At 36.9% G+C, this 23,968-nt stretch overlaps 1 protein-coding gene across 1 annotated transcript in view; it reads right to left on the bottom strand.

Moving 5' to 3' along the window:
• MUC6 (mucin 6, oligomeric mucus/gel-forming) overlaps window positions 1-19,769 on the bottom strand; it is a 41,895-nt gene extending 22,126 nt beyond the window's left edge. Inside the window, exons 1-18 of the mRNA XM_062495357.1 lie at window positions 19,718-19,769; window positions 14,932-14,994; window positions 11,417-11,657; window positions 10,698-10,824; window positions 9,436-9,523; window positions 8,939-9,048; window positions 7,796-8,003; window positions 6,862-6,984; window positions 6,088-6,208; window positions 5,663-5,801; window positions 5,385-5,489; window positions 4,974-5,046; window positions 4,543-4,680; window positions 3,543-3,704; window positions 2,904-2,998; window positions 2,120-2,252; window positions 1,234-1,483; window positions 26-78 (exon numbers count right to left, since the gene is read on the bottom strand). Coding sequence (XP_062351341.1) covers window positions 26-78; window positions 1,234-1,483; window positions 2,120-2,252; window positions 2,904-2,998; window positions 3,543-3,704; window positions 4,543-4,680; window positions 4,974-5,046; window positions 5,385-5,489; window positions 5,663-5,801; window positions 6,088-6,208; window positions 6,862-6,984; window positions 7,796-8,003; window positions 8,939-9,048; window positions 9,436-9,523; window positions 10,698-10,824; window positions 11,417-11,657; window positions 14,932-14,994; window positions 19,718-19,769 — 2,281 coding nt within the window. The remainder of the gene's footprint in view (window positions 1-25; window positions 79-1,233; window positions 1,484-2,119; window positions 2,253-2,903; window positions 2,999-3,542; window positions 3,705-4,542; window positions 4,681-4,973; window positions 5,047-5,384; window positions 5,490-5,662; window positions 5,802-6,087; window positions 6,209-6,861; window positions 6,985-7,795; window positions 8,004-8,938; window positions 9,049-9,435; window positions 9,524-10,697; window positions 10,825-11,416; window positions 11,658-14,931; window positions 14,995-19,717) is intronic.
• Between the last annotated feature and the right edge of the window lie 4,199 nt (window positions 19,770-23,968).

The following is a 23,968-nucleotide window of genomic DNA, read 5'->3' as shown; positions in this document are numbered from 1 at the left end:
AAAGTAAACAATATCAGACTCATACCTGCAGGATTTTGAGGTTTGCCTGTGCAACTTAGCCTCCCATTAACACAGTAGCTAGGAAGAAAAAGAAAAATCAATTAAAATCTCTTCTAAGAAAGACACTTTGATTTTTTGCAAAATGGTTTTATTAAAAATGTTTTACTTATGTTACTACCTCCTTCCTATCCTTTGAAGTGGAATATGAGTCAACTTGTCTCCTCACTTTTTGTATTACACAGTAACATCAATTTTGGAAAGTGAAAAGTAGCCTGTTATCACTAATAGGCAATTGTCACTAGGAGGATGGCCTATCAAGTCATTCCAGAAGTTTGTATATAGCCAAGTGCTGTTGACAAAATCTAGTAGGAATAATCAGATCACAGCCACTATTTCCTATTACTCTCTGTAGCATTTCCAAGCTGAAGGTAAGTCAAATGCTTTCTGTTCAGTTAAGGATGTTTGTAGTTTATTAATGTCTAATTTGTAGAAAAGGGCAAAAAAGAGGTATTGAAAAATAAATTTATGCTATTAAAAAATAACGGAGGCTATACTGGCTTGGGCTGGAATGGAGTTAATTTTCTTTGTAGCAGCTCAGTGGTGCTATGTTTGGGATTTGTGACCAAAACATTGCTGATAAACACAATGTTGTTTTAGCTGGTGCTGAACAGTGTCCCAGCATTCTTGCTCCTCAGGTTGCCCTGCCAGGGAGGAGGCTAAGAAGCAAAATATTTTCATTCTAAGTAAAACCTGGGAGGGGACACAGCCAGAACAGCTGACCCCACTGACCAAAGAAAGACTCCATATTATACTACATCAAGCTCAGCAATAAAAGCTTAGGTAAAGAAGGAAGAAGGAGGGATGTTCAGAGTTACAGCACCCACCTTCCCAACAAACCATAATTCATAGAAAATTTATACTTTCCTGGAAATGTCTGAATAGCTGCCTGCTGACAGGAAGTTCTGAATCAATTCCTTACTTAGCTTTGATTGTTCATGTTGCTTTGCTTATTAAATAAGCTTTTTGCTTACTATTCACAAAGAAATTTAGTAAACTATCTGTATCTCTACCCATAAGGTTTCTTGCTGTTGTTCTTCTGATTCTCTTCCACATCCTGCTGCAGTAAATGGCTATGTAGTGCTTATCTGCTTACTGCAGTTGACCCTTCACTGAGACATGAAGGCACCTCACGTCCATTTTCAGTTTGTTCACCTTTAAACTTGACCCACTTACCAGGTGATCCCACCAGTCATTGTTGACTGGTCAGGCAGGATGTACCTTCTGTCCTCTAAGTAGCAGGGACAATGAGATTTACGAACACACTCATTCTTGTGGTTCAGATACATTCCTTTAGGACACTGGCAGCCTTCAATAGGAATATCAGTTGGATGGCATTCCAGGGCTCGGTTGGAGAGTGACAAGCATGTCCTGTCACATGCCTGAGTGTTGTAGCTGAATGTTTGATTGCCAGTGCAAGTAATGGCTATAAAACAAGACAGGAGTGTATGTTACCCTTCATTTACTGACCATCTTCTTGTGTGAAAGATTATGTCCTTTTGCTTATGAGCTGCTTATTTTGTGTCAACAGCTTCAATGCTTAATGCTTCCTGCTGCTTCTCTTCCTGTGGATGTGGAGCTCTAGCAGAACATGTTGCAGACCGAGACTTAGCAGCAAACTATGAAGCTGTTCAGAAGTTTCATGCAGGTAAAACACCTTACAGCTTTTTTTGTGAATCTTGGAATTCAATAATGCAAAGGAAGCTTAGCAGAAATATCAACGTATTTTTGAGTAACAGTGAAATCTCTGCCTATGTCTGAGTTGCAAAATAATAAAATCTGTAGTCAGTTTTCCCTGGTTCTTTCTCATTCTACAGGATGGCTTTATTTTTCTGTCTATTCTGTACTTTCATTATCGAGTCCTGGAAGCATCCATATGCTCACCTTAGAGCATATAAATAATCTTTTTCATATAGTCTTGAAATAACAACCCTGTTCAGACAGACACTAGAACTGTATCCAACAGCTGGATATTTGTTATCAATTTCAGCTCTTCTTTCTGAACACTATTTCCTCATTACTTACCTGATGACAGACCACTATGAAGTGGTTCAGTACTTACTGCAATTGTCCATACTGCTCCTCCAGTTCTCAAGGATTAAACCCATGGAACTGCATGCTCGTGCATACGATCCCAGAGCAGAACATATATAAGGAAAGGTCTCTTCATAATTACAGGCTTGGTAGACACACCTCTGAAACCCAACATATGGAGAGTACTTTGTTACTGAGGATCAGAAATTTGGAAGTGCTAAATGCTGGAGGTATTTGAAAGATGTGTGGATGTGACATTGAGGGATGTAGTGTAGTAGTGGACTTGGAATTGTTCTATTTATAGTTGGACTCAATGATCTAAACAATTTTTCCCAACCAATATGATTCTGTGCTGAATTACAGAACTAAATCACACAAGATACGTATTATTACATAACTAAAACTGATGGAAAATATCTGAGTAACTGCCTTGCTGATGTAAATAAAATATACTTAGATCTGTAAAGAATGCCTTTTGTTTATTAGCTGCTTCTCGTTTTCAATATTCAAAATGTTTTGTGTAGATTGGCAAATATACTGAGTTCAATTATCCACATGGTAAAATCAATACTTTGCAGTTAAAAGTTGTTGTCATGGACAACTGTATGAGCAAAAATTTTTTTCTGATTCACAGGGATGGGACTGGTGCCTGTGACCAAACAGACTTTCAGACTGGTGGAGACACAATTTTCAAAACCACACCTGTTCCTAAGCTTCTTGCATTGATGATTAAATGCATGGGACACCACAGATGAGTCCAATCTTGTTAATATTTTGATTCCCTCTGTACAACATCCATTATAACTTCCTACCTTGTAGAAAGGAATAGGGTTCACCACAGCATGGCATTTTTCAAACACTGTACCCTTCTTGGTTAGAATGGAGCAATGAGTCTCAGCAGATATTTCTAATGAAAGTAAACAATAAACATTAAAAAGGGAAAGTTAGGGGGGAAAGAACTGAAAAGGAATTTTTTTAAAAATTTGGTATTTTAGGTGAACTTTTGGCAATGATGCACTGAACAACAGGACAACTACTTAGCTTGTTAGCTTTCAGACTCTATTCTTGTACAAGCAGCTTAGTAGAGCTTTTTTTCTTTTTCACCTTTTTTTTTTTTAAGACCAATAGCAATAGAGACTTAGGAAGACAAAACCTGGATTTCAGTCTCAGTACTGCTGAGCAAGCCTAAGACAACCATGGACATTGCAGTTTCACTAGACAGACCAAACCTCTCCCATTTATCATTTCAATCCCAGATCTCTAGAATGGGACCTGATGAGCTTTCACTTGGTATGTGTTCTGAAAAGCAGAAATGGCTTGTTGGTGACAAAATTTGTGATGTTTAACCCTCTCTGTTTCTATGCAGCTCTCTCATTTCCCTGGTATGGGCTTATGGAAGTGTTGGACAAAGCCAGCTGGAGAGATCAGTTACCACAGCATCATCTACTTACTGTTCAGTTGGCTCAAAGAGCAAGGATCAGTCTCTCTCTCTAAGGCAGGATGGCAATTTCCTGCCCTCCAGGAATCTACAAAAAGGGAGGCTGTCCCTTCCGTGATATCCATGCTAGTCATGAAGTCATCCGTAGTGTCTCCATTGTAATTGCCACACAAACCTGACAACATCAGAAATGCAAGGGACAGCGGAAATTAAAGAATGTGTGCACAATGGCAAATGTTTCATTCTATAACAGTGAGAAAATTGATTCAAAAGCCCTACAGAGAGTGTCAATGAATACTGGGGTCAAGTAGCCAGAGAATCTTGATTATGTACACATTCAGTCACTGAGTCTCTGCCTCCTCAAGTTAAGAGTGTCAGCTTCTAATCAGTGACAAAATCATAGAGAAGTTTCTCTCCCATTTTTAGAAAAAAAAAGTGATTTTTAAATAATGCAAAAGAAAAAGGCCATGAAACACTTTTGAAGTTGCATGTTTTCTTATGTATATTAAATGCATAATGACAAGGAATATGTGTTTAGGCTTTTGTAAAAGCTAAAGCCTCTTTTTAATTCCCAATAATCAATATGCAAAATATGCTTGTGTGGCTAATGCTGCTGTGCAAGAAACATCTCTAGTAATTACCATCTGAGAAGCTTTCAGATTCTTGGGCTCATTGTGTTTACTGTGGTCATGCACTACCTTCCAAGAACTGTGTGCTCCAAGATGCAGAGACCACACAGACTTATTTGTTGCTCCTTCATTGTGTAGGAAAGCACATATTGAAAAAGGCACACACAAAACACTGAACAGCATTGTATTATGTATGAAAAATGTGATACCTCTAGTTTCTTTGATTCATTTTAAAGTTATTTCTGAAAAATCAAATCAGTTTTCCAATGCATTTTTTTTTCTTTGAATCTGGAGAAGAAAATTGATTTCCTAAAAGTTGAATACTAAGTTTTCAAAATTATACTCTCTAAATTGTCTCCTTTGCAAGAGGACTTGTTTACTTACCTAGTGTTCTGCCTTTGAATTGTGATCCAACTTTCACGTAGGCCTGGAAGACAGGTGATGTTTGAACTGCAAGTTCCAGCCCAAAGTTTGTATGCACCTGAACGTACATGGAGGACTGTCGGAAAACAGTGATGTCTCCTGAAGGAACAAGCACGTTTAAAAATAGAGATGTTGGTGATACTGCAAGGTAATGATTTTAACACATATACAAGTGTTCCAGCACTCTCTCTACAACTCTTCTCCCACACACAACCCTCCACAGAGGAACAGATGGAAGGACTTTAACCTTCCTGTAAAACAGCAGGAAAGACATTAACCTTCCTCTAAAACCCCTGGTATTAGCAATTGAAAGATTGTGAAAGATGCTGGGTTGTGTAAAAACAGGCATTTAATTTAATTTGTATGTAACTTACATTTCCCTTTTTTTTTACCTGATCTGTAAGGCAGCCGCTTAAATTCAGCATCATCAGTAAGGAGATCATTTTGAGAAATCACAATTTTGTCCTGTAAGAGGACATGGAACAAAAAGTAACTATCTTTACAGACAGTATTTATATGATAAGTTAAGCAACTACACTGTCGACAATCTATGTAAAAGAAAAAAATAATAATTCAAGCATTTTCTCACATTATAACATGCTGCTTTTAGTTTTCACTTTGAAAATACCTTCCTGAGTTGATGTAGCAACTGAGATCTTTACTGTGTATACATGAGCAGAAACATATCATCAGTATTTATCCTCCATAATTTTTAAGCTGAAGCTAGTAGCAATGACTTTGAGCACTTATTTTGTTAATCTAGTAAAGAAATGCTGGATGGAGCCTGTGGAGGGAACACCTACCTTTGTAGACTGGTAAATTATAGCACTAAGTGATGTCTCAGAATGAGAATAACCAGTCTTTTCATAAACAGCCATTAGGGTTCCATTGTGTGGCAGGCTGGAACTCTAGAGGGAAACAGAAAAGAGCGGTTAAAAGAGATGCCATAGTCAGTAAAATGATGATTTGTAGAATAAATGTGGATCTTATGAAGTCCTCAGTTTGTGTTCCAATAAGAAACCAAAGACAGACTAAAATTTATCCATTTTATATTCTCTGTTTGTAGACTGCATTTTTTTACCTTCATAAGAACATAAGTGCAAACCCCATGGAATCGATATGGCCTCGAATCAAACGTGGTAACAAAAGACCCTCCTTCCAGTGAACACCTTCCAGGGCAGGGCAGGTCTTCGCAGTTCCACTGACCCATCACACATTTACTGCAGAAAACAAGGAATTCTGTGTGAGGATATTCTTTTCTTCATGCTCTAAAAACTCAGCTACTTCCTATAATGAAATATGATGTTTTTATCACTTTTCTCCTTATGTTTTCTATGCTTTGATTTTCATTGTCTACATATATCAGTTGAATTTACTTATCTTAATTCAAAGTTGCTGAACTCTTGTATGGATTGTCAGCAAACATTCCCGAACTGTGAAAGGCGAGGCAAAATTTTCCAGTTGTCTGGTGAAGGTACTTTTCATTCTGTCATGAATGCTACTCACCAGGTCCTACAAGCTGCTTTCATTGTCTCACCAGGAGCATATGTTTCCCCATTTAGTGTACATGGACACTGGCTAATGTGAACACATGTCCGATTCTTCGAGATATCATCAAGAACAGTTCCTGCCAAAGAAGATACACAAAACATTTTCCCCCATCCTCACTTAACACTACAGTTATTATGACTTGAATGCTTTCTGAAATTAGCCTGAGAATGCTGTTCTTGCACAGCCAGTGCCCACACTCAGAGGCGTAACACACAGGAAATTTTCTCCTAATTAAATGAAACTGATTATGAACGAGTGACAACAGCTTTTGATTACTCCGTCATATGAAAGCACAGTCAACTGTCCTACTTTGAAATGCAAATGATAGTAATAATCACAATTTCTGCAATGAGTTCATCTTGCATTATTTTAAAGGGAATTTACAGAATTCCCACAATATTGCAGAAATTCTAGGAAGTATGCTACCTCTTCCTGGTGCCTGATCAATGTATATTTAAGTAAAGAACTTTCAGCAGATGGCATATCATTATCCCATCACAAACCACGGTGAGGAAAATGTATTTATAGCTCTGTTCTTGCAAAGAGTGACGCACCATCTATAAGGACCAAAATTACTCAAGACTCCAGGTACATTATGTTATCTGAGAAAGAGTAGTTCTAACAGTCCAGCAATGCAGAGCTAGTTCATTATTAAGCAGTCCATTCCACTTGACTGGATATGTGCAAAAAACATTTGTATGATCCATTAAGAATGTGATGAAATGATACCTTCTGGACAAAAGCAGCCATAGGTACAGTGACTGGAACAGCTGTACTCTGGGTTGGAACAGGTTTTAATACATGGAGAACCACATTCCTCATAGATTTGGTTCGCTGAACATTTTCCCACAGCTGCAACAAACAGTGGGAGTGTTAAGATTTTTGAAGCGTAAACATGGAAGAATATTTTGTCTACCACCTAGGAAGGAAAAGACCTTCTGATTTCTGACACTAACATTCTTTTATTCTGCCTCAATACTTATTTCATCATCTGAGTATTCTTTGTTACCATCATATATATTCACTCTGGCTTTTTTTCATTTTTCTTGCACAAAAAAATTGGAAACATTTTTTCAGAAGCTTGGAGAATGGAAAACAGGTCATACCACAGTCTAACAAAGTACCACAAATCAGATTTTCCACAGTATTTCAAGTTTTACTTCCAATCAGTCATTGTAAATAAGAAGCTTAAGCATCTGAAAAAGGACTACTGAAAATCATCTTTGAATAAAAGGAGCTATGGCAATTACTAGCACAAAGGTTCAAAGACTTCAGGGGCTATTTAAAAGTGCTCCCTCTTCACTAGCTAATTTTCCAAGTACAGTAATAAGAAAAATGTAATACAGTAATAAGAAAACTTAGAGCAAGCAGCCTCCTGTAGGAAGTTTGAGAGGTTAAACAGTTTTCATTTGGTGGATGTTCATCTGTTTTACTGTCACTGATCTAGACATGAGCTATGTTTGGAGCTTCCTTCTTCTTTGAGGTTTCCCTGCTCTCCTTCTTACAGCTTTATCAAAGACCACTGTTCTCTGCAGAAAATAATTTGTTTGGTTAAAGACAGTAGAGACTTTTTTATAATATTCCAGTCATTTATCATTATCCCTCTATTTAACACACAGAAATCTCAAGCACAGTCTCTCAGGAATAAACCATTTGAACTCACAGCAGAAGTTTTCAGTTCTCCAGTTGAACACCATTTGATGGGACATAGCACATTGCCTGGAATACTCTGACAGTGTAGAGCAAGTGCAATTGTTTTGTCCTGGCTCACTGCAGTCCTGCATATCGAGCTGGCAACGAATGACAAACCTATCCTTGGGCACACTGCAGGTTGGGGACACCAAATTAAGTAGCTGAGAGCAGATCATGGCCTAAATAAAAAGAGAAAGAAAACTGTTCCTGGTGGTGTTTCTTTCATATGAAAACCACAATGGAATAACACTGCTACTTATGATCTTCTTGATTTGTTTGCTTTTCCCCCTAGGGTTTAATAATGCTAAAATGATTGAGAAATTCACAGATAGAAGGGAATATAAATCCATTGTACAACAGAAAGAACTTAATATATTTAATAATTCTACTTCTCATTATGTTGAAAATTAAGTCACTTTCTGTACTATCAACCCCCCTAAAAATGGCTGAGAACATTACACACAAGAAATATGTTTTCTCATGGCAATTCAGTTCCACGAAAAACATCCCAGATTTAAAGAACAAAAAATTCATTCCTCTTCGAGCATACACGTGGTGCATTTCTGTTGCCTGCATGTTTGTGCTGCCTATCACACTGCCTGCTGCAGTGTGAGGTCTCAAAGGCTCTCAGGCATACTAATGTTCTTTTCATTCAGAACTGTAAGAGATATCAGTTGATGGTGGTTGTCCCTGTTACCAGTGCTGTTATCTGGCAATGTTTTAGGCATTGTGAGTATCTTCAAATCTGTGGAGCTTTTAGTGTCAGGTCTCTGGCTGTCAGATAAAAAGTTCTTAAAGCTTTACTGGTTTCCATGAACTTCCTGTGATGACCTGCATGGAATTCCAGAAAGCTGTGAGCTAAATGCTGGTTGATTTTTATGAGTGATTTAAATCTAGCCTTAAAAACCTGTGGGCTGTTATTCAAATGTATTTTAATGCAAAGAACTCATTTTCTCTCTCATATCATGCTATACAGATGTTGACTGTACCTGTTTTCATGGAAGTCATTTTTATAAAACCATTGCCTCTCAGTTGTTGATTTTTATCTATCTATCTTGCCCCTCCCTCTTCCCCACTAAGAGTCATGCTGCAGAGAAGCCAAGATCTTTCTTACGTATTTTTTGTGAGGAATGGTGGAAATTGGTATCTCCTCAGACAGGCAGATCTCCGATGGATCATCCATTTTTTGCATTGCAGCAAATTTATATGTATCCAGCAATTTACCTGGAAATTGAAGGGTTGTAAGGAAAAAGACTGCATTGATTTGTTTACTTGTTGCTGTGATGTAGCAAAACTCAGATTTTAATCTTTGACTGTTAAATGTCCTACTAGTTAATCTTCCCAATAATAACTGCCTCTTGTGGAAGTTGGGAGTGTGATCCTTACCACCTGTTTCTAAAAGATAAGAGTCCTTATCACTTGTGTGAGAAACCCATTATATTATGCTCATAGCAGATAACAGAGTGTAGGATAATCATATGAGGTATGTTGGTGCCTCATGGGACTGCTTTACTCAATTCTGAAACACAGCAATGCTACCACAGTATTCAGTTTTCACTTTGACTCACTTCAACTCATTCTCCTTCTGTCTGAAGTGTCCTTGTCTCTTACCTTCACGCACAAATTCATTCAGTTCATAACCGTCATAGTTCCCACACATCCCACATGTTTTCCCCATGTATTTTTTTTCAGCCAAAACCTAAAATAAAATTGAAAAAAAAAAAACCACATTTAAGAGGATCACCCTAAGTAGAATTATCTTACATAAATAATAAATAAAATAATCTTTAATGAAATTATCTTATTATATACAGCAATACCTTTCTCAAACAAATTCAGTTCAAGCACCCGATTAAAACTGATTCTTCTCATTAATTTCAGGGATTTTTTTGGAGGAAGAATTTTGTAAACAGTGATGTCTTTTTCCAATAGGCAAATAGTGATTTTTAAAACTAGTACTTAGTAAGAGTAAGATTTGAAGGCACTGGGAATTGAGGGTGAATAACATTCTAAGGAGCCAGGAAAAAAACTGAAAATAATGCTGAAGCCCTCATAAAATCTTCGCTTACAGGGCACAAATTTCAGGTTTCTTCTCTTTAGAAACTTAAGGTTACAGGATGAAAATCTATTTACAGAAAAAGGTTATTCAGTTCTGTATTGCTCTGGAGACTAAAATGGTAGTATTACTACTGGCTACAAACAGTATTTTATTATGAAAATCTTAGATCAGGAAAATAAAACCATATTCTTTGTAGTCAGATTAACCCATCACAGTAGCATGTTCTCTTATATATGTGACAATATTGCTGATAAATCTCCCAGACAATTCACTGCATCTTGTTTTAGCAAATTTAATCAATTTAAAATTCAATGTTTTTTGTGGCAATAATATCACAGTTCACACTGAGAAAATATAATGGGGATTTTGAAGGGAAAACCTGAAAAGATTCAGAAAAAGGAAAGAAAAAAGAAAGAGGTAGAAGCACTTGATGATTGAAACCAAAAGATTTTTGAAACTACAGGGAAGCCCAATAAAAAAGACTAAACTATAGTATATAATATTAAGCTCTACACAACTTTAAACAATGCCTCTTAAGCAAACCACTGCAGCTGCTGGAATACTCTGAGGAAAGATTAAAATGTGTAAAAGTATCCAGGAATCTCTGCACTGGTGGCTTTAGCTAACTACCAATGCTGCAAGTGAAAGTTACATGTAAAGTTGTTTATTTCAAGAGGAATGGATAAAACAGGAAAAGAATAAATATCCAAATAGTAAATGGGTGCAAAAGCACCCATTAAGTTCAGAGAGTTCTTGCCATTTCAGTAAATGAGAAAGAATTTTCTTCTCTGCTCTCTGAGAACATTTTACTAACCATGAGGTAGTCATCATTGTTCCACATGACCACCAGTTCCATCTCCATCAGCTTGGCTACCAGGCGGATGTTGCGTCCATAAGGTGCTATTTGGATTCCATTGCTGGTGTAAGGCAACTGAATGACACTGAAATAAGGTGAGAAGAGAAACCAACCTCACAGCAAGATAACATAGGTGTTATTTATTTTGGATATGATACACACACACAGTCTGAGTAGCTGCAGCAACATGAAACAGATTTTTTTTTTCATTTTTAACTGTGATATTTCAAATCACATTAAAATTTCTGTTGACTGAAAATCCAAGTTAGCAGTTTCACAGAAGAATCACCATAAAATGGGTCACATAGTGATTCTACTACTGAGAATATTTGCACAGGACTTAGCATCTTCACTTGGTTTATTAGAGCATAGTTACATGTTTCAAGAACTTGTAACTATGAAGTTGGTGGGCTGGAACTGACGTTGATTATCCTGAGGATATGGCATTTTAATATAAGAATTATGACCAAAAACTGACAAGGTCAGAGAAACCCATAAAGACAATGTTGTACTGTGTGAGCGCTTGATGGGAAGCAACAGGAGTAGAGTCCAGTTAGGTGTGTTAACTTTAGTAATTTGTCAATTCATTTTTGACACAGAGCAGTCTTTAGTGCACGTGCTATACAACTCCCTGCCCTCTCTAAACACTTCACACCCCATTCATGGCAGAATCTTACCCAACACTCCCAACAGAAATGCTGCCTTTCTCAACAATGACAACAGAAGGTCCAAGCTCAATAATGATCCTTGCAATTTTTTTGTCCAGCCCACGACGGAACTGAATGTTGAAGTCCGGGCTGGTCTCATCACATACAGTTGCAAAGATGTAGTTGCAAGTCCCAGTGAAGTCATACTGGTATTTATCAAAGGTTGAAAAATGCCCTCCTCCCCAGGTAGAACAGGAGTCCTTGCTCAAAACTATAAAAGAAAATGAAACATGGATTTAGCATATTTGCTCCTTCTGATTAGCATTTCAAATAAAAATACTAGGACAAGCTATAAAGTTTCTACTCAGATTAATTCTGTAACAACATTCTAGCCCTCTGTTGTTTTTTTTTCTTTTGTAACCTCAAAATTTTATCTCAAGTCAGGAAGTGAAACAATATTAGGAGTGAGAGCAATTCTCATTTACTGTAAGTAGAGGAGAATTCCCTAGCTCCCTAACTTGGGAAAAATCCTTCCAACTCCTATGGGTAATATAAAGATTTACCTTCTTATTTCAGTCTACTAGAACTGCTTGCAAAGGTGACAGCTTGCAACTTTAGCATCTCAGGCACAGCATTTACCAAGCTAGGGCATTACAGTATCATGACTAACTGTTAAACCACCAGATATCCAAAGACAGTCTTCAAAGCCCAACTTGCAATTCCACACTCTTTCGGCTGTGTGTTTGTGTGACAAAGTTCCACCCAGTTTTATAAGTATATGGAATGTTTTAATCAGTTTTCATTTTTAAGAAGTAGTCTGGGCTGTTCATCTGAATAGACAGATTTTCAGATGTGGAAATGAATTAAAGGAAAAGAGATGCAACTCCAGCACTTGCTGTTAGATAGTTCTGCACCTACTTACAGCATTTGAATAGTCCCTCTGAAGCTGACAATTTTATTGAAGTGCCTAAAATCACATCCTCGGTTCTGTATTTCTTGACTTAGATTGTTACTTTAATTTTTAAATTATTTTTCCTTATGGAATCATATGAAGGTCAGGTATCTCAAAATATATCTTAGAGTTACAAAGTAGCAGATAAGTTTATCAAAGTCTACATGCAATTTACATTTACAGTTTTAAAGCAAAAACATCTTCTTTTTTTTTTTTTTTTACTTTAAAGGGGAGATCAAATAACTATAGAATGCTACTGGTTTTATCCAGATCATGTAGAAAATACTTTTTCCCAATGAGTGGTTACCTGTTGGCAAAAAGTACTCCTCTTCAACACTTCTGTTCTGTCCTGAAGGTCTGACTGGAAAATAGGAATTGGCTGACTGTTATCATTGATCCTTCGTGCCCAAGTCCAGCTAGTTTAATAACACTGTGCCTGAGAGATACTGACCACAAACCCTGGAGTATGCCAAGGAATGGTTACCCAGGGTTGCACAATGGTCAGAGTGCAAGAGGTGCCCCTTTCAATAAATACAGGAGCACAGTCACTGTATTTGTTTTCATTTCAATCTTATCAAAGAAAAATAACAAATGGGAATGTCAGTAACTCAAGGAAGTTTAAGTCCAGATTATGTGTTTGTCTTTTGAGTTCAGCTTTTACTAAATTGTATCTAGGGATTTTCTTTTAACTAGTCTATATTCATGCTTTACTGTTTCTCTTGTAAGAATAGACAGCAGAGATGATCTCTTGAATACCTGGGAATTTTTTGTCTGATCAAAAGTTTTTCAACTACTTTTACTTTAAGGATGAACTTAATGTAGCTTTTCCATGCTTATCCTGAATGAGAATTCTCCTAATTCAAGCCACTCTCAGTTTCTTCTGCCTAAAAAGTGCTTATTATAATAAATTTTCATTTTATATAATTCTTTTTGTTCTACACCTCCACATTTTCCCCAAACTGGATGAAGAATTTCATTCAACCACTGATATGTAACAAGCTTTGGAGTACAGAGAATTGCTTTCCAATGCAGAAGTAAAGCATGATATTTTAGTGTAAAACATTAAAATTATTAACTACTAGGAAGATTGTCTGTACATAGAATAGGATAGAAAAAACGCCCGAATATTAGGACTGATATCATTATTTTAGAAAGGATCTTGTGAAAATTTTGTGTTTTCAGAAGGCCTATAGCCTTCTGTATCCCATAGCAGAGGAACATCATGTCCCATAAAATATATCACATTAGCATGATGACATTTATTCATTCTTGCCATGTACATGGAAAACTACATGACTATTGAATGAACTTCAAATTTAGAAGTCAGTGCCTCACATTTCTTCAGAAAAGGATATGTGAAAAAGAGTGTGGGTTCTGCCCAAGGGTTGATGTAGCTCTGTATTTTATTTCCAGCAGTGACCATTAACAGCCTGCCCAAGGGAACACTACCATCAGATCAGGCACATATACTTCCACAGATATTCTCTCTGTCTCCAATTATTTTTCAGTTCAGGGAATTTTGTGAGGCTATTGAGATTTTTCTGCTTAGTTGTCATTTGTGCTCTGGCTTCTAAGTCCTTGTCTACCATAATTTTGAACAGAACCAAAGTTTCTTTGTAGCAGAAAATTCCACAATAACTACAGTCGAAATTTAGCATTAAATTTTAATTATGAGTTAACATTTTAAGGATATCTGCCTTTCTAACCATACTTCTGCTACTTAATATTTAAAATATTTTAAAGCTATGCTATTTTTTTTTTTTGTGTTGGAATTGCACATTGTTTTACACAACTAAGATAGAAGTACCTTACTATTTGTAATTCTCAGACTCAGAAGGATTAGCATAAATTTACAGCAAGTAGGTGGCTGGAGTTAGTTTTGCATACAGATCTGGAGAGATGCACACAAGCCATTCTTCAGAGTTAAGGGCAAACTGCTGGTGAACTACCAGAAGTGTGGCAGCAGCTGGCACAGCTGAAGGCTGAAGCAGAGATCTGTCCTACTCTGACCCCCCTCTGGCTGCTGGCTATAAAGGTAATGAAGGTAAGGAACAAGTATTCCACACTCTGATTGCCCATTTGCATGTAAGTTTGTTTTAACCTGAAATCTTTAAAATCATTTTCACAGACCTAATCTATACAGAGAATGAGCTTAATTTAGTTTCCTGGATTTTGCAGTATCAAAAGAATCCATATCCTATATTTTTAGATAGTTTTAGGCAGTAATACATAGGAATGAAAATCAAACATACACTATTGGAGTAATTTCTGTGGTATTTCTAAATGTGGAAGGCCATTAAACTGCTCACAGTTTCTATCCTTAGGCATCAAAACCTCAGCATGGCATACTAAAGCACTTTCAATTCAGTTTAAAACTTACCACAGTTAGACAACACATTTTATAATCTTTCTACATGCAAAGTCTTCATTTGAAATTTCTAAAATGGAATGCTTCAAAACATATGCTCCTTGAGGCTAAGACTTATTTTTATTATGTGGTTCGTACAGTGCCTTCTGCAATATGGACTTGATGCTGAATAGAGTTATCACTCACACTTGAATGCAAACATTAAAAACCAGGTCAGATACTTACTTTGTTGCAGAGATTCTGTCTGTTTTTGGTAAAAAATGGGGGACCAATAATTTCCTTCAAAAGCTGTGGAAGGAAAAACACAACACAATGAAGGTATCCTCTGAGCAAAAGGAAGCTGAATATTTATTTGTGTATTTATTTATTTATTTTTAAGCATGCTGCAAGTCAAAGCAGGGTTAGCACAGATAACTGTGATCTGTCACACAAATCTGAATGGAAATTACCATGGAAGATCACATAATTCCTAATTACATAATTAAGTAATAGAAAATACTTCTGTACCAGTCAAATGTTATCAAAATTTGCCAGAAATTCTATGCAGTATGAGAGCTCCTATACTTCATACTAAAATCCAGTACTTAAAAAATGGGATAAATCTTTCCTCGTGTTTTTGAGTTCTTACTTCACCATCTGGGTAGAAGTAGTGGAGGGTATCGCCAAACTGTGAAAATATGAGGAAAGTATTGTACCGTGTGTTCCTCACAAGAACTGTGGGATCTGGAGCTGAGGAGCAGGAAATCCCCAGGTGTAGTTGTTGCTTTTGCTGTTCACATTAAGGTAGAATGATGCAAGCTGTCACCTGCTCCCTTCCAGGCACCACTTCACAAAGCCTGGTTTGGTTAGGAGAAGCCAAGGAAGGAAGCTGAGCACAGTGTGGCTCCTTTTCCATGTCAAAAACCTGCTGCATGAACACAACTACTCCACATTCTCACACATACCCAAAGGCTCTTTCACTCATCATTTTCCTCCAGCACTGCTGGAGTGAGCTCTCAGAGTCAATAGCTGGGTAGTAAAAACCAAAACAAGATGCAGGAATAAAGACCTGAGGTGCTTCAGAAATGTACTACTCATTTTTAAATCTTCTCATGTCTGGTATTTCTTAGACAGCAGGAGCAAGTATTGTAGAACCCATGTGATTCTCTACTACATGTTTAGGATCTTCTGCAACATAGAAAATGTTGTGGCAGAAGGTTTCTTTCATCAAATAAACCAGGCCAAATCCACATACATATCTATATATACAATACAGCTCTGCAGGGTGCTGTTGCTTCCTTGGATACTGCAGTGAGTGGAAGCCTCCAGGGAGCTCACCAGCTGTAGCATAATCTCAACCAACTCCATGCTGTGCTGCTGAAGGTAAGGTAATATTTGCCACGTGCTACCTCAAGAGCTACAGGAAAACAGGTGAGGCTTTTTATGTAAGGCTAGATTAAAGTACAAGAGGGAATTTTGGAACAAAATTTGGAACAAAACATCCTTTTGATTTGGATCTCAGACGCAGGCATCTCCAACATTCCCATCAGTCTACACCTCAATTCTTCTATGAAACAGTATTTGCTGAAAAAAGATGTTATCTGGATAAACTAATCTAAGTTTTTAAGAGGTAAAATACTATACTGGTAGAATTGTATACAATGCTTGTTTAGGAATAAGGGGGAAAAAAATCAAGCATATAAGTTCAGTGACAGAAGTGCTCCCATCCTAAATGCTCTAATAGCTTAAATGACATTTATCTCAGCCACTCCCAAGTCTGAGACACTCATCACAAAATCATTATAGATCCTACTCATGCTGCCTTGCTGTCTAGAATTGGTCAGCACTGGCCAGTAACTGCTTGGAATTTTGCCAGGGTTTTAGAAAACCTCCACAGTTGGCCTGCAACTCAGCAGGCATTTCCAAAATCCAGCATGCTCCTTCCAAGTTCCTAGTGAACTGCATCACAGTAAGTACACCACAAAAAGGAACAGTCAGTTTATGGCTTTCAGGCTAACACTGTTCATGCCTAGAGTTGCTGCTGCCTTTTTTTTTGGCAGCAAAATCTACCTGGATTTTGATATCTGCATTTGTTCAATAATCTGTTATTGTTGATTTTACAGTTTTCCAATCATTATAGTTTAATCCTAAACTTCAAACGCTGCATGAATGGGATTTAGGAGTGTGTAATAGCTGCCTTCCAAGGATATTCAATTTGCAGGAATTGAAAATATGCCTAAAACATTACTTCAAGTCAGATCTATCTACAGAGCTTGATGTAAAGCAAAATGCCTAACAATTAATGGACAAATATTTTGCATTAGAACAGACAAATCAGTTTACAAGGCTTGTTTCTTAGCTTTTCAAACTCAAACATCTAAGCATGGCAAACAAATTTAACACATACTTCAGGTTTGGAATTTAGATAAAATTTGAGCATAATAATCATCCTGGATTACATGGAGGTGTACAAGAGTTAGATTGAAAGTAACTAAGGATATTAAATCCACTTTAACTTTTTGCCCAAAGAACAGCTAATAAAACAAATACTGAGCCATTTGCTATCTGCTAATCAGTCTGCAACCTGTCAGATCAAACTATTATACTAATTACAGCACAGTAATTATTCTCAGCATTTACATTCTTTTTCTCACACTTAAGTCTGAATAGTGAAATCTTCCTGGCAACATTATCAACCATTCAGAAGCACAAAAAATGGCAGATTGTACACATGTATCAAGTGCTATGGCTATGCAGAAGTTTTATTTTGCAATCATTTTAGAATTTTTTAATTAAAAGGCTGTCCTAGTGTTAAATGAGATTTCTAAAGCACTGAAATCTTCCTTACTGACATTTTACCATTATGCAAGTATTCTGTTTTCCTTTGAGAAATGACGTAAAATACTTATTTTGAGTTACCTCTGTAGAACTCTAACCAGAGTTTCACTTTGCTTGGATAAAGGAAGGTTTTACTTCCAATTCCCACTCTACTCCAGCTGGCTAACTTCCTTGAGAATTATATCTGTTGAAATGCAGTTTCTGTGTGGTCAGCCTGTCTAGCTCATGGCAGCAATACAAGCCAGTCAGGGAACAGGACTTATTATGAATAAATAAATAATTTTCTTCCTACACTATGGTTACTATGAAACATCCCTATGGGAAAATCCAATTTCAGGTTATAATGTCTTCAATCTAAGTATTTCACATCATATAAACAAATTAAAATAAAACATCAAAATGAATAAATGTTTACTGATTTGCTTAAGTTAGCATTTTCCATCAGACTTCACATCAAATAGTCAAATATATGTCCTTACAATCAATATGTAAGCTCAATCAATATGTAAGTTTCTTTCCAGCTAGAGACAAAATAAAGGCACAGAATTTGGATGCAGATCCATGAAGAAGAGAATTAAGTCCTGGCTTTGATCTGACTCATTCTAAGGAAACAACACTTGGATCTAGAGTTCCAAACAATGAGCACCCTGCACATTGTCCAATTTAAGAATGTACAGATCAACATCCAAAAATTGATTTCAAATCTCCCCTTGACAGAATGAAATCTGTTTTCACAGTCTCCAATCTTGTGAGGCATTCCAAGGACCTGAAATACTGACACATCTCAAAGAAGAAAACTACTAAATAAGAATTTTCTAGATCCTGCTTCTAGGGTTTTTATTCTTAAATTCAACTTAGTCCTTTGTAGAAAAAAATCTGATTTGTGACTGCCAAGCTTACATATAAAGCTTGTGGCTGTGTGTCTACAGCAGTTTTCCATTTTACTGCAAGTATTTATTTCAATACATCAATTATCTAAAATAGGAAGACATGTAGATTAAGATTTTGTTCTTGGAGGCAGCAAAACTTGGGGTTAGGACCCACGTTCAGGTACTTGACTGGATATTGGTTACAATGGTGCTAATACAGTGAATGGAGTTACACCTGATTTATAACAATACAGCTGAGGTTAGAAATTGGCTCTGAGAGTCTACAAAAGGTTAGAGTTGCTTATATTTTAATTATTTTCATGCTACAGTTTAAGTCAGTGATTTAAGAGCAATAAATGTCTCCATGCAATTTGAACTAAATGGTTCATTAAATGTAGTAAACACAATACAGAAGAAATAAATTCAAACCTGAAGCAAGTGAAGTATGCTTTTTAGCAGCTTGAAATCTTTTCTTGAAATTCTAACTTATAACTGGCAATTAAAGAGAATATATAGAAGAGATTAAAAGAAAAAAAATCTTAAGCAATGCCCAACCATGGCAAAAAAAGGGCTTATTCTCAAAAAAATCCAATGGTAACTGCACAGGAGGAATAATGAGTAAGGTGGCCAGGTAGCTACAGAGCCAATGAACTTACCTATCAAATAGTTCTTTAGAAATTACACATTCATCTGGTGTACAGGTGGGTTGGACTAAAAATGTAAGACAGACTTCTTAGAAAGACTGAAGGATTGTACTGAATAATATATGGAGGAATTCATTAAGAGTCATGTAAAATTTTTAGATTAGAACCATTTGCCTGTTTTCCAGCACAGGATTCTTTCTATCACATCATTCTTCAAAAAATAAATGCCATCAAATAGCTCATACTTAATGCTTTTTGCAGTTCACGTAACAAAGAAAAATTATTTTGATTTTCACACTACACAGAAGATATACAATATGTATCTGCAATGACATCACTAGGACACTGATCATGAACATCTGAAAGATGAAGGCACTCAGCAACTCAGAAACACAACAGAAGTCCATTAAAATATTCTCTGTATCTAGGGAATGAGTTTTAGGGAAGGATCCAACAAACCAGTAACCAACTTTCCGAAATAGTTATGAATGAATAATTTTATTTCAGTCACGTATTTATTAAATAACCTGTTGTGTTTTAAGATGAAGCAAAAGAAAATAAAATGTGTAAACTCAATTCTACAAGCTGTGAGAGAGGAGAACAAAACCTGAACCTCATGTGATATAATACAATTTTCCTTCAAGCCATGTACCAAGAGGAGCCCAGGCACCCCGAACTTACCGGCAGAGTGCAGGAAACTGCAGAAGATGAGCAGTACCAGTGTTGGGAGCATGATGCATGCCCTCCCTGGGCAGTGTTCTCAGTGCTCCCCTCTGTTCCAAGCGGGCAGTGCCACTTTCTAGGCTGCCCTCTTCAAGCTTGGATGCTTTATATATAGAATTGCAATGCCCTCCCTCATTCCCACAGCTTGCAGAAATTGCAACAGCAGAGTACCCGCCAAACAGGATCTCCTCTTTATCAAGTTCAACACACCTAAAAGCCACTTAGAAAAAGAAGAAAAAAGAAAATGCAAACCTCCTCCAGTTCATTATCATTCTTACAAGGTTTTTATAATGGCTTCTATTTGTAACAGCTCAAATACTTCTACCTGCCTTCACTGAACAAATTTGGTATTACACTCAAAAGCAAAAAGACAAATAATACACAAATTAGGATCACTAGGTGATAAGGAAAGGAATAATATTGGACCAGCACACAAAGTGGAAGAATTAAGTGCACGAGTTTTGGAACTGCTGAAAAGACTGTGTAAATAAAAGAAGGTAAGACATGAATGAACAGAGATACAAATCTCACATTTCTGTATTAACTCTTCTTTCATTAACTTCCATTCACTCTCCTGGGTGACTGTGTTAATTTTGCCCTTGTGTGACTTTTTAAGCAAACTGATACTTTGCCCGGGTAAAGAGGTCCCTCCATGGCACAGCTGATTTCCTGACTATGCAAGGGAGCTAATTAAGCCTTTGCCCACCACCTCAGCACTGCCAAGGGCAGAGGGCAGACTCTCTTCCAAAATGGGGGGACTATAGCACTGTAGTACTTTGGAAGCTTTCACAGCTTAATCTCCACCTTCCCACCAACATCACGGATCAATTCCACTTCCGTTACACTTGAATCTCTCCACATTAGAGGTGAAATGTTGAATGCACTGGATGTGTGCAAAGCATCACTGCCATCACTGATTTGACAGTAAAACAAGAGCTTGCTTGATCCTGTCATTTTTCACTAGCAAAATAATTGCTTGTGGAAAAAATAGTCTCGATATAAGAAAACCTTTCATATGAAACACAAAATGCATGGGTTATCTCTCCATATGAATTTCTTCAGCCTTTCCTGTTTTCACCTATGCAATACTGAGGTGAGCCTCTGAAGAAAGTGGGGAAAGGGCCTTTTCCTTGTTAACCTGCCTCCACAAGAGGTGCCTCCTCTGTCATCCCCGCCAGTATCACAACAACCAGATCATAAGCCATGCCACAGCTGCAAACAGTGTGCTTGCCCTGGTGCTTCCTCTTGCCTCCAGCACCCAGGGGCAGAGCATTAAGGGTCAGAGAAGGGAAGGTGGGGGAAGCTCAGGCAAGGGGAGTGAAGGGGAAGGGAAATTTCTCAGAGTTACCTCTTCTGAGTGGTGGAAAGAAGCCCAGGAGAGACAGTGACTTAACATAATTTCAACCCTAGCTCAATGTGGTTGTAATTAAAATGAGAACACTAAATTTTAGTTGACGTGAAGGTCTGCCTTTTTAGTTTTCACTGTTGTTTTTTTTTTCCCCCTTACTACTCCCCATTCCTCTCCCCAGCAACAGAAGGTGGATAAAGTATATGGCTGTTGATAATAGAATTGAGATCCTAAGTTTAAAAAATTCAGTTGAAAATGTTCTACATCTGCTTTATAAAAGCCCTAAAGTAAATGAACAAAATCACTTGTCACTTCTGAAAATCATGATCAAAGTGAAAATATAGTAAGTCCTCAAAACAACCTCTAACCACACTGACACTATGATAAATACATCATTAAGATTTCACAATATTTCTGGCAAATCAGCTCGAAGTTCTTATTAATGAAATCCAATATAGAATTCAATTTTTTACACTTCTAAGAAGTATCTTCTTTATGAAGACAAGGGACAACGGCACTCCCTAGCAATTCAAACTTGATAATTGAGTTTCAGACAGAAATTTGCCTTTCTCTGACAGAAGAGACAAAAAATTTCATCACTGTTGTCAAATAGGATGTTTTTTGTAATATATGTTCATAATCTTCCTGTCGAGCAGTAATAAATTAAAACAGCTGACATCAATGAGCATTTCATGGCTTCCTCATTTGAAGACCTGAGCGCTTGAGAGCATCACTTTTACTGTCAAAGGTAGCAAACTGAGACATCATGGAATTAAGACCACTGGTAATAGTTAATTTTCCATTACCATGGCTTCAAGCTTTTCTTTGCAGCCCTTATGTTTACTGATACCTTTTATGTCTTTACTATACAAAACTTATAAAATTCTCAAGAAATGCAGATGCTGACAAAAATTACTACAAATATGTACCCAAAATATTGTTGTTTTCAGTTTCCTGTATTTGTAGCAACATTCTTTACTCACTCTGTCTGAGAAGTCAGAATAAAGATATTATTTTCAGCTTTCCTGGAAGGAATTTCAGTTTATCAGTCTAAATACTTATGAATCAGTAAGTTATTATTTTATGGAGACATCCAGTGATGTTGTGAACACAGTTAATCAAAAGCATCCATCTACAACTACATTTAAGTCAGGACTCCAGACCAAGAAAAAAGCATTTGCTTGAGGACTGCGAGAAGTGACTGAGTTCACAGTACACAGATAATTATGTGGAAAAGCTTTGTGAAATACTGTATGCCCAGCTGTAGTGAATGATGCCTCTAATTAATGTGGGGCTTTTTCCCACTTAATAACTGGTTTAGTAACAACATCATGTCAGAAACTGCTGTTGCACAGGTAAGCAGAGACTGTTGTGGCCATATTTAGTATCCAGTAACATTTTCTTAGTATTGAAATATAGTTTAGTTTCTGGCATCATGTATACTTCTGGAAGATTTTTGAAATGTCTAAGGAATTTATGTAAGCCAGATATTATGCAAATTGAGAAAGTTACAACATTTCAACTATGTAATAGACTATCTTGTCTATAATTTAATTACTCTAAGAATTTTTAGGTATAGCAATTACAGAATATTTTGATGCTTTTATGCAGATTGCTAAGAAAACATTCCACTTCCTGTAATATATGCATTGTATATTATTTTAGCAGCCTTGCTTATTTCTTGGATAAATAGCTACATATCTTTATAAAGAGTCAGACCAAAATACAGCATTTGATTAGCCCTAATCCCTGCGGGTGTATAAGCAAGTTCCTGCTTTGGAAGCTTGTGCCTGTAAGCTTCCATTGCTCTTAGTGGAATGCAAAGACTCAGGCCACAGCTTGATAGCAATCTGACACAACAGCTGAGCTGATGGGTTTTGTCTTTGAGCTCTGAAATTTGATTTCCTTTCTCATTCAAATTTTGAATAATTTTAAGATAAATTGTTTTAATATTACATTATTAAAATCATTTGTACTTTAACTTCCAAACTATTTCAGATGCCCAGCCTTCAAGTAATTGTTTTAAAATATTCACGATTGAATCATTTATGTATAATGAATATAACACTTATGGTCTCATAAATGCTGTATCAGAATTACATAAAATAAGGCTCTTGAAATCAACTGGGTTGTATTTTATCCTTTATGACTGAGACATTCAGTATAACTGGCAGGGGAACCTTGGTTTCTACCTACAATCCAATGAGCTGTAAAATTTCAGTAGGAAAGTCTGACAGTCCAGGGGTTTTTTCGGTACAGATTGTCCCAAGGTAACACTATTAATTTTCTATTAGTGGTGCTTCACCTTACACAAGGTAATTCCACTACCATTCCACTTTTCAAAAATAAACCAAAAGCACAACATAATTGGCATTAACATGCGAAACAGAAGAAAACAAGCTCCCATTTTTTCTTCCTGTTTCTCATCCTTGTCTTTCAGGTAATGTATCCAGGGAGCAGAGGATCACATATAGTGCAGCTTCCCTGAGCTAAGCTTATGGCACCCACCAGGGGCTCCTGTGTGAGTAGCTGGCAGGTACCACACAGCCAGCTGGCTGTCCCTGCTGCCAAGATGCTTTCCAAAGAAACTGGCAGTAAAACAGACACATATTCTGAGAATGTTCCAATTGTGGTAAATAAGAATTCTTTTACTGAGAAGTATTTACAAAAAATTATAACCAGCTTATCCCTCATCCTCAGCCTATGTCCCTGCTTTAGAACTTCCTGGTATTTAATGCTGTGTGCCTTTCCAGCTGCTTTTCTTCATGCATTTTGTACACTTAAACTCCTTCCCCAAACAGTACCTAAAAGAAGCCTAGGGTGATTTTGCTATCAGACACTATAAACAATCCACCTTATGG

The sequence above is a fragment of the Cinclus cinclus genome, chromosome 6 (assembly GCF_963662255.1).
Source record: "Cinclus cinclus chromosome 6, bCinCin1.1, whole genome shotgun sequence".
Classification (NCBI taxonomy): Eukaryota; Metazoa; Chordata; class Aves; order Passeriformes; family Cinclidae; genus Cinclus; species Cinclus cinclus.
Note: the sequence above shows the minus strand (reverse complement) of the source record. Positions and strands in the feature narration are given on the sequence as shown.